We start from the raw sequence: 10587 nt of genomic DNA, 5'->3' as shown, positions 1-10587 counted from the left end.
CGCAGACTACTTCAGCGAGCATTGCCACATCATGACTGTACTGAATTGTGTCCGGAAACTGGACACGATCTCCGCTCGCTATCTATTGTACGTTTTTTTTTCACAACTTTTACACTAACGTTTTGTAACCAATTTTCGATCAGCATAGTCTGTGTACATTTGTGATAACAAAATCACGTTTGTTTTGTTATGTTAACCTATTACTCCCTATAAATATAGTGCCCCGTTCTAAAGTACACAGCGGGCTCTTGGCAACTTAGCTTGTCTTGGCCTGATTCCATCCTCTATATAGTATCCAAGCATGATCCAAGCATCGTGGACAAAACGTACTCAAAGGCCCCTTAGTATAATGATAATTAAACTACATGTACAAGAAGCGCAGAAATCGCATGTATTATATCCCAATTTGCTTTCAATAAAGTTTCAAAATGTGCTAGAAGTAGAATAGTGCAAAGCAAACTGATTCCTATAATTGGCATCTCGGACACAATTGCTGGCTGCTTGAGCCAAGACTAGCTCTGCAAACACAATATCATGGTGGGTGTCTCACGTGTACACCTAGTATGATAACACGTGCCAACGTATGAGTGAAATTGCGCAGTCACGATCACCACTAGTTACGTAACATAAGGGCACACACATTGCATGTTGTACACTGTATGTATGAATACGTGATGACTTGCATGTGGTACCACTACTTGTCTTTACAGTACGACGTATTGAACCATGGAGCTATGATTATGATTGAACCAACCATGAATCAACTATTGAACTATAGACATAATTGCAGTTAACAGTCATAAACTCATCAAAGTAGAGACCATTTATCGCCTTTAATTCTGCCTTGTGTTGTTCTTTATCTGGGTTGTATATACTACATGGATGTTCTTCAGTGATTCATCAGGATCAAATGAAACCATATTTCATCATCTCAACACGAAGGTAAGTGACTTGTTTTCGTGTTTTCGGACTTGGTTTTCAATGTCGCCGGCCTGTGGAAAGGCATTGTACAAGAAAAGTGCAGCATTTGCCCATGTCCTTGCTCTCTTGCTGTACACATGAACATGTAAGTACATGTAATACCAGCAATACTGCAATAGTTGGGCCCTCAAGCTCTATGATGATAATGATTGAAATGAGATTTGCTACCAGCAGGAAGTGGTAACTTAAGTCTGTATTATAGCCTTTGTATTAAAAAAAATAATTTGTTGATTTAGGGACTAAATGGAAAGAAACAGTCCGACCCGGCCCTGTGCTCAATGCAGCTATGGAGGAATATAGACAAATTAATGTCCTCGTCGATTGCATCATGGACTGGAGCCTTTTATAAATAATAATAATGATAATAACAACTTCTTGGATAGCACCAAATCTGTCAAAATTGACGCTCAAGGCGCTTTACAGCAATATAAATGAACCATGGAGCTGTAAAAAAAAAACCGGAGCTATAAGTAGCTCTAGATTGCAGTATTGGTTCGTGGCCGTGAATTGAATGGGATGGTACCAGACTATTTTATGATGCTAGTGCATGCCAAGCCTCACTTTCTTATGTGGCTTAAACCGATAGAGTATGTTTAATCAAAGATTTTATATTATAGGCTTGCTTAGTTAATGCAATTCCGTTTCTCTTTCACAGTTGACAACCACATGCAGTTTACCGAGCAGAACTACATAATACAGCATGTCATCTACCAAAGCCACAGCCGCAGCCCTACCCATCGATCGTGGCTGGGCGTGGTTTGTTCTCATCGGCGTACATGTTAGCTTCGTGCTTAGCAATGGCTACCTGACGGCGCTGGGCGTATTCTACATTGAGTGGAAAGACTACTTCCAAACGGACGCCACAGCCACTAGTTGGCTACTTAGCTTACCCTTGCTAGTTGCTAGCCCGCTGAGTAAGTTCTTTTTAATGAAATTTGTTATAAATCCCAAAAGCAAAATAATAATAATTGGAAATCACATGTAGGCCTATCTCACATTTACATGTATTCTTGGAAGTGAGACAAAGATGAAACACGGCTGAAGATGTTAATATTGTCAATGTTGCTTTTCGAGAGGTTTTTACATGTACATATGTATATCAAAATGGTACCGTTTTATCGACAATATTATTTTGATACAATTTTTAGAGGTATGTTGAAAAGGCTTGTGGCCTGTTTTTCAAGATCATGGAAAGAGCTCGATATTAACATGAGCCTGCATGATGCACACCATTCTATTGTTTTAGCTCATGATTATGGCTTTATTTGGCAATAACACAGTCATTGTTTCGTAATGAGCACCACTATACAGTTTCAAGGAAAACGATACACATTATTTTCATAAGTGCATAGCCAGACGTGTATGTAACGCAATATTAAACACAGTTGTGTGTAGGAACAATATGCATACATCAAAAAAAAATCCATCTTATAATAATATGCATACATGTACTAACCTTACAAAGTAATTCTAACAAATTCTTTTGGCAGGTTTTTTCGTTGGTATCCTGTCGTCGTCCGTAGGCATACGATGGATTGCCATGACGGGGGCGGCCGTGAACGGGCTTGCTACTATTCTCGGCTCGCGTACCACTGATATTCGGCAACTGTACGTCTGCACAGCTTTGTCTGGTAAGCCTATGGTGATTTGGCAATCATAGTCAGACGATACCCAATTTGGTAACCTTTACGTAAATCGACCGCTTAAGTAATTTCTTCAACTGTTGCAATGTGTAGACATACGTCATTAACCTTCGATGCACGTCTGTTTAAACCCCCAAGATTGAGTCGTTAGAGCGCCCTCTTTCGTTCGTTCAAGAAAAAGGCTTATATATAACACCAATTTTTATTCTTTCAGGTGTTGGTGCAATCATGATGATATCTCCCGGATCGATTGTTATTTCCCATTACTTTAAGAAACGCTTTGCATTGGCCAGTGGAATATCCGTCGTTGGGGTCAGTGTCGGGCAGATGTTGTTTCCTCCTTTAATACGCGTTCTGGTGACAATGTACGGATGGAGGGGCGCCATGTTTGTCATCGGAGCTCTTCAAATGAATGGAGTTGCTGCTTGCGCCCTCTTCCGGCCACTGAAGACCAGCGTGGAGGAAGACAAACCACAGGGTGAGAGGTCAGGGAACAGTAGTCCTATGCTGAGTAGTGGTAACGAGGATTGTGAGGAGGAAGCAGAGAACTCATCTACCGAAACTCAGCCAGCTAAATCTCGTAGATGCTCCGGATACTTGAAGGTCTTCACCAACCTGCCAGCCATGCTGAATCTTCTGTCCTGTTGCTTCTACGCAACGGCAGCCATTGTCAACATCACTCACCTGCCCGCTCGCTCCAAAGAGGCGGGCTGGTCTGACGACCAGAGTGCCATGCTACTGCTTGTCTACGCTGTCTTTTCCGTGGTCACCAGACTAAGTAACGGTTGGTTCGTGGACCGAGGTTACGTCGGGCCAATTCAGCTTCAGCTAGGCGCGATTGCCGGTGCTACCCTGGCCACATTCCTCAATCCCGTATCGGATAGCTACGCCTATTTAGTCGTGAACGCCATACTGACGGGGTCCTGTATTGGTATGAGTGCACCTCTTTACATCGTCAACATGAGGCTCATGGTGGGCGCGTCGGAGCTACCGGCAGCACTGAGCTTGATTTGGGGCGTTGTGTTTTTCTTCAATGCATCCGGAACGGTCATTGCAGGTACATGTATTACATTATTTTAGAAACTTATTAGCTACCACAATAAAAAGACATAACAGGTGGTATCATGCTCAAGTGCGGGTTGTATGCGTTCTGTGTGTGCATGTTGGCAAGCCGAATTCAAAATATGGTATTGATCAAGGGAGCATGTCATTAATAGCTTCTAAATTCCGACATAGACCACTACAGGTTTTACCTTTCCTTTTAGTATTCAATTCATTGATGTCATAGATGTTATTTAAAACCTTCCAAAAGTCAACTCACGGTGATAAGACGAGTTCCCTCACTAGTTGTAATCGGGCAAACTTGATTGGCCTGCCACAAATCTTGAATTGTGACATTCAATATTTTTCTCTCCCTTTTTTGGGGGGAACTGCAGGTAAGATCTTTGACCTGACTGGGAACTACGTGGCTCCTTTCCTGACTGCTGGCGCCATCTTTCTTATTTGTTTCCTCCTGTTGGTGACTGTGGCAGTAGTGAAGAGGAGACGGGACAAGGATCGACGCCGTCTGGAGAGAGCAGTTTGAACCACTCATCTCCACCCTAATCAAGTGAACGACAGTCGGATAAAGATTATCCACCCATTTATTCCGTAATGAAGGTTGTACGCCCTCTCGCGGCCGTCATGTTTGAGGCAACTCTACTGCCAAAATGTAGTCACAAGTCATGACGTTACAGCTCACCTTTACTGGATAATCACTAACTTCTTAATTTTGATATATGGAAGAATCGGCAAACCAGCGGCTTATTTTATAGTTAGACATGGTTAAGCGCCCTCAAGAGCAAAAACACAGGTAACCAGAACTTCTTATACGTGTTTGAACTTATAGCAAATATGAAGAACGTAAAATCAAGGAATTCGCCCTGTTTTTATCTGACATCCCGAAGCAGGCGTCTGACTTTGTAATTTATTTAAGCTCATGTGTTATGAAATCGTGGTAACCTTGTTCTCTACGCCAACTCAAGAACAGATGAACTCTTGGTGTCGCCCTTAAAGTATCAGGACCGCCTTTTGTGGCATTAAAACTCAGTTTTGCCTTAATTTATTGTATGTATTTTTAAGTCTAACACTTCCAGCCATATCCGTAGATATTTTGGTGGTTTTTTTTTACCATTATTGTCTTGAATAGGGGTATTTTGATACAATTTGATACAAATAAAGCGTCACTTGCTAAGACCACATAGGTGCCGACGGTGATCGATCACTGACCCTATAACGAGAAACTTTCAACAAATACAACACCTGTCGTTGTTAAGACAATTACTCAAGAAATATCTGTTGTATACGACATTTAAGTGGTAAATTTTGATAGCAAACTTGGCTGCGTCACGTGGCTTGTAATGATTATGTTATACCCAAAGATAAAGTTCTATGTCTATGAGATATAGTTCTATATCTATGAGATATAGTTCTATATCTATGAGATATAGTTCTATATCTATGAGATATAGTTCTATATCTATGAGATATAGTTCTGTATCTATGAGATATAGTTCTATATCTATGAGATATAGTTCTATATCTATGAGATATAGTTCTATATCTATGAGATATAGTTCTATATCTATGAGATATAGTTCTATATCTATGAGATATAGTTCTATATCTATGAGATATAGTTCTGTATCTATGAGATATAGTTCTATATCTATGAGATATAGTTCTATATCTATGGTTATACCATGCGCGAATGTCCTGTGGCTACGATGAGCGTTCGCGCAGCACCTTGCTGACAGTTTTGAGAGCAAAATGTGGTGTCTAGGTAGATTATTAGAAGTGGATAAAGGCGTGAAAACTATCCTCGTTGACCTAGTGTTTTAATTTTTCCAGCCGCGGCAGTGCAGCTTTCTCGAAAGATCTTTAAAACTAAACGTGTCAAGAGCCCACATTCGGCAACTGTTAGATTAGATTAAGTACCGATGGCATTCTACGTTTGTAAACATGTACAAAAGTACTGATTCGCGTTCCCAAGCGATGCATTGCGCCCTCTTGCGACGTTTTCAATTAATACCGGTACCGGAAACCGGTTTGTAGCGCTCGATGTACCGAGTCATATGCCCAGATAGCAAAACAAACTCCAAAGTTCACTTGCTTCTTTTCCGTCGCTGGATTGCAAACCGCGCTTGTAGAAAATACGACATGTTAACCAATGACCCAATAGAAAACAGAATGGGAACGGCCGCATGTAAATGACAATTGCATTTGAGCGTTAATTACTGGAAAAGTGTTGTGGAATAGTGTCAGTGGAAATATTCCCGTAAACAGGACGGTGCCATCAACGCTTTGTCCGAATTTCGTGAGAGATGCCCCCTGTCTACGATCGTGGTTGGGCCTGGGTCGTGCTGGTGGGCGCCCACATCGGTGTAATGCTAACCAACGGTTATATGACAACGCTGGGTGTGTTCTACAACGATTGGAAAGATTACTTCGATGCTAGTGCTACTGCCACCAGTTGGTTGCTCAGTTTGCCCTGGTTGGTTGCATGCCCGATCAGTGAGTATTGGAGTAATACTAAGCAAGCTTTGCTATGGTGGTCCAAGATTTATTTGTGAAAGCATATAATTTATAAATTGCAGGGTTTCGTCGAGCACCGCCGTTGCCTAGTGGTTAGGCATGCTGGCTAATGATCGGAAGTCTCGAGTTCGGTTTCTTGCTCTGCCCATTCAGATTATGCTCTTTTTTCAACAATTTAAAGTTGTATCTTAAAAACGTTATTTTTCAGTCGGATACAACTTGTATTAAAGCAGCAATTTCCTTTTTCTTTTCTGATCCGAGGCTCTGGAGGAATTTTTTTTAAAGGGAAATAAAGTCCGAAATCCGTACCAAGTTGAAAAATACCGAATGTGGTTGTGTCAAATTGAGGCTCTGAGGCAGAGAACGATATCGATATCGCAAAAGAAAGATTTGCATTTGAAACGCAAAAGTTGTTAGTTATTACAACCCATGTACTATTCACAGGCAGTCGAAATGTTCAACTCAAGGGCACGGTCGATTAAGCCCGGTTCATACTTCACGCGAAAGCGAAAGCGAAGCGAAATTCGTGACGCCAACAATACATTCGAAGCGCGTCCACCATTGTTGACGACATGCATTTCGCTTCGCACAAGCTTTCGCATGAAGTATGAGCCGGGCCTAACGCCACTCGACCGTGCACTTGAGTTGAACATGCTGGTACTCCCCCCGGGCCGCGATATTTTTTTTTACACAACTAATAATAATAATAATAATGTACTTCTAAAAGTACCAGTTTATTTTATCCTGTCGAATTCTACCTTTGTAAAGTGGGGAAATACTCGGACCATATTCAATTTCAAAGGAGGTCGACAGGCAAACATTGACAATGAGGGCCTGCCGTGTGCCTTTTGTACTTTTAAACCAACGCAACGATGTGGCAAGTACATAGTAGCCTAGTAGGCATATCGATCAATTTCAATTCAACCGACATGCATGGTTGACGATAATGCACATGCATCATGAAAAGTGGGTTGGGGTAGCGGCAACTTCGTCCCCAGGGCTTACTTTATATCCAACCTCGTTTCCAACAGTGAGCCCTCGTATGGGAACTTGCTTTCTGTATCCTGATTCGATACCGCAATTAGCAAGAAATTGAATTATATCGTGTACTTGGTGTTGTTATTTCCAACGTGTATAACGTGTTTTCACGTTCATTGTTCAAAAATAATCCTCTCCAATTTGCTCATATTGATATGAAATGTGATACTACATATTGACTGAATAAGATTGTAACATTTTAACTTTGAAAAAAAATCGTGTTTTCCTACTCACGCCGCGACGCCCCAGACACCACATATAAAAACAAACGTTGAACGGTAACGTACAGGCAGGAACCAGACTATTCCTCATTTGCATACATATCCACAATTTTTGGATATGCAAATAATCCAATACCAAGGTGAGAGAGCGGGTAGTGGTGGGAGCGTACTCGACACCCTGGGAACGAGGTTGGGGGTAGCGGTACTTTCCTCGCCTTCCTCCGTGTGATCCGGGTTAGAATCCCGCCTAGGTCAATATGTGGATTGGGCTTTCAGTCCCTACCTGATTCCGTGGGTTTTCCATAAAATTTCATTCTGGGGTTTTCCTCCCATCACTGACACTGTAATATCTTCTCATTGTCTTCTCTCTACATGTTTCTTCAGGCTTGCAAGCTACAGTGCCTTGGTTTCATAACCAGAAATGAATTTTAATATTAATATTAATTCTGTTTGCTCCGTGAGGTTTCTCACAAAATTAAACACAGGAAAAATTGTGTTAATTAAACATAATAATTTAAACACATAATTTAACACACCATACTGGAATGTGTATCCTTGTGGAGTCATTTCTTTGTTCTCGTGTACTAAAGTTTTCGAGTTTGAAAGTGTACATGTACTTTCAAAATGCTCCCATTTTAACCAGAATTAATTTCCTGGGCTGAAATTCGGACTTAATACCTCTTACATAAAATATTTCAATTTGCACGAATCAACACACCTTGGAAATTCCTAGTTTTTGAGTAAAATCCATAAATCTATTTCGTGATAACCTTGTGGTATATTCACCTGTAGAAATTGCCCTGTGGAGACGTATACAATCTTTTGTTCCCTATTGAACACATGTCTCCACAGGGTACCATGTACCAGATCAATTTAACATGAACTAACACTTGTCCAAAACAATGTTTATGCCTGTTAGCTCTATATTTATTATTTACTAGCTGAAATAATTGGCAGACCTTATAAAGTTCAACCATTTTCATGCATTTTCAGGTTTCTTCGTTGGTATCCTTGCTTCGCGGGTCGGCGTACGATGGGTGTCAATGGCTGGAGCAGTAGTCATGGCACTGGCAACCATATCTGGTTCATTTACAACAGACATCAGGCAACTGTATGTTTGCAATGCCGTGGCTGGTGAGTTGATAAATTGATAGAGTAGGGACGTACCGCGCCAGCCGTAATGGCCATAATTAGTATACTAGCGGACATGGAAACGGAAGCTGTCTTCTTTCCGGTTTTACTGCAGTAGAAACACATCAAAGTCACCATGGAGCTAGCTCCATGAAGTCACGTGGATCCAAACATGGTTACTGCCAAGCAAACTTTTTTGAGCAATTAAATCTCTGTGCTTGGACTTGATAGACCACTTGCACTATGTCTTTTAAAGTTCAAATCATCGAATCATTCTCAACAAATGTGCCTATTACAGTTTCGTATGTAAAAAAAAAAGTTTGAAAAGGTAGGACTATAGACTCGTATTTCTTTTGTGATGCCCAAACAAAAACACTTAGCTGACTTACTATTAAAGACCCGTTTCGGTGAATTTTGGTAATGATGTTCTGTTTTCACATTTTGTTTTAGGTATTGGTGCAGTGACAGTGGTTTCTCCGGGCGCAATTATTATCGCTCAGTACTTCAAAAAACGCTACGTCTTTGCCAATGGCATCGCCACCCTCGGTTTAAACATCGCCCAAGTCATCTTCCCGCCGCTAATTCGCCTGCTGGTCTCCGCGTACGGCTGGAGGGGCGCCATGTTCATTATTGGAGTTTTACAACTGAACGGGGTGGCTGCTTGCGCCCTCTTCCGGCCGCTCAAGACCAACCAGGACCGACTTCCATCCCGATCCCGCTCAAGTCTGGAGTCTGAAGAGCTGCATGACGTCACCACGGAAAGTGAAGAGCAAGGAAGATGTTCAAACCATACCTTGAAAGAGCAAGGAGAGACAATACGGAAGATGAAGATGTTTCTGAGTATTTTTACCAACCTGCAAGCGATGATGATCGTGATAGCCGGTTGTCTCCAATCCACAGGTTTGGTCATGAATCTTACACATCTCCCAGCCCGAGCCAAGGAAGCTGGCTGGTCCAACACCCAAGGAGCCATGCTGATCTTAGCGTTTGGTATCCCCGCGGCAATCACTCGATCAGCGCACGGCTGGTTCGTCGGCAAAGCCTACATCGATGCCTTCAACCTTCAACTCTTTGTCCTACTTGGCACCTCCCTGACCACTTTTCTGAACCCCGTATCAGACAGTTTTATCTTCTTGGTGTGCTACGCTGTTGTTTTGGGCGGATTTCTTGGTGTCGGGGTACCACTTTTAATAGCAAACATAAAGACGGTGGTCAGTGGCCCTCAAGTACCTGCGGCTCTGAGCTTGATGTGGGCTACGTTTTATTTCGGTGGAATTGGTTCAATTCTGGCAGGTAAGGTTGACTTCTTAGAATTATTTTCTTGAGAACGACTGATCAGAATTTCCTCAAGTAGGCTATACCCCTGTGTTTAGTTGTCTTTCGATGAGGCCACTGTCAATAATTTCCTTTCGATGTTTGAAAAGTCGGCATTATTTTCAAGAAGTTTTATACTTAGTAACTTTCTTGTCGCTCTGTTTTAATTCCAGGCCAAATCTTCGATGCCACAGGAAACTACGTGGCGCCATTTTTGACGGATGGTTCCTTGTTTCTGGCGTCTTTCCTGTTGTTTGCCGTGGTCACAGTTTTGAAGAGAAGACAGGGCACCAGACATAATAAACTGTAGCCAACAAAGACTGTCCTGCACGGGTATAAATATAATGATATCAGGCGATTCCGCACTTCAAAGAATTTTTTAAAATGTAAAATTTTCGGATATTGTCCAATCACATCGCTATTTTTGTTTATACAGAAAACTTCAATTCATTACCTTGCCTCGGCGCGGTCCGCGCCAGCGTCGGCTCCTAGGCTCCGTTTCAGAAAGTTACTTTGTTAACTTTTGGACTGAAGTTAATACAGTAAAATGTTTGCCAAGAAAAATCACTTGGTAATTGAGCATCGTTTTTTGTCTTTGAGTGTCTGAGGGATCATTCTCGAAAAGAGTTGTACGTAAGTAGCGTCATTAAAGTTAGCGCCCACTCAAATTGAAGTGCGCCACCACG

The 10587-nt window shown here is 41.8% G+C and overlaps 2 protein-coding genes across 3 annotated transcripts; both read left to right on the top strand.

Moving 5' to 3' along the window:
* Positions 1-616: 616 nt before the first annotated feature.
* Positions 617-4971, top strand: LOC119746438 (monocarboxylate transporter 13-like). 2 transcript variants are annotated; one of them, XM_038223393.1, is made up of 5 exons: positions 617-942; positions 1637-1895; positions 2472-2612; positions 2839-3681; positions 4061-4971. In XM_038223393.1, the coding sequence occupies exons 2-5, from the start codon at positions 1682-1684 to the stop codon at positions 4207-4209; spliced, it is 1347 nt and encodes a 448-aa protein (XP_038079321.1). In that variant the 5' UTR covers positions 617-942; positions 1637-1681; the 3' UTR covers positions 4210-4971. The 2 variants fall into 2 exon arrangements, with proteins under 2 accessions (XP_038079321.1, XP_038079322.1); XM_038223394.1 differs by lacking the exon at positions 617-942 and adding an exon at positions 1045-1066.
* Positions 4972-5234: 263 nt separating this feature from the next.
* LOC119746439 (monocarboxylate transporter 13-like) lies at positions 5235-10512 on the top strand. The gene is made up of 4 exons (XM_038223395.1): positions 5235-6176; positions 8450-8590; positions 9038-9880; positions 10075-10512. The coding sequence occupies exons 1-4, from the start codon at positions 5987-5989 to the stop codon at positions 10209-10211; spliced, it is 1311 nt and encodes a 436-aa protein (XP_038079323.1). The 5' UTR covers positions 5235-5986; the 3' UTR covers positions 10212-10512.
* The last annotated feature ends 75 nt before the right edge of the window (positions 10513-10587 follow it).

Source organism: Patiria miniata, unplaced genomic scaffold, assembly GCF_015706575.1.
Source record: "Patiria miniata isolate m_02_andy unplaced genomic scaffold, ASM1570657v1 HiC_scaffold_7, whole genome shotgun sequence".
In the NCBI taxonomy this organism is placed as follows: Eukaryota; Metazoa; Echinodermata; class Asteroidea; order Valvatida; family Asterinidae; genus Patiria; species Patiria miniata.
Note: the sequence above shows the minus strand (reverse complement) of the source record. Positions and strands in the feature narration are given on the sequence as shown.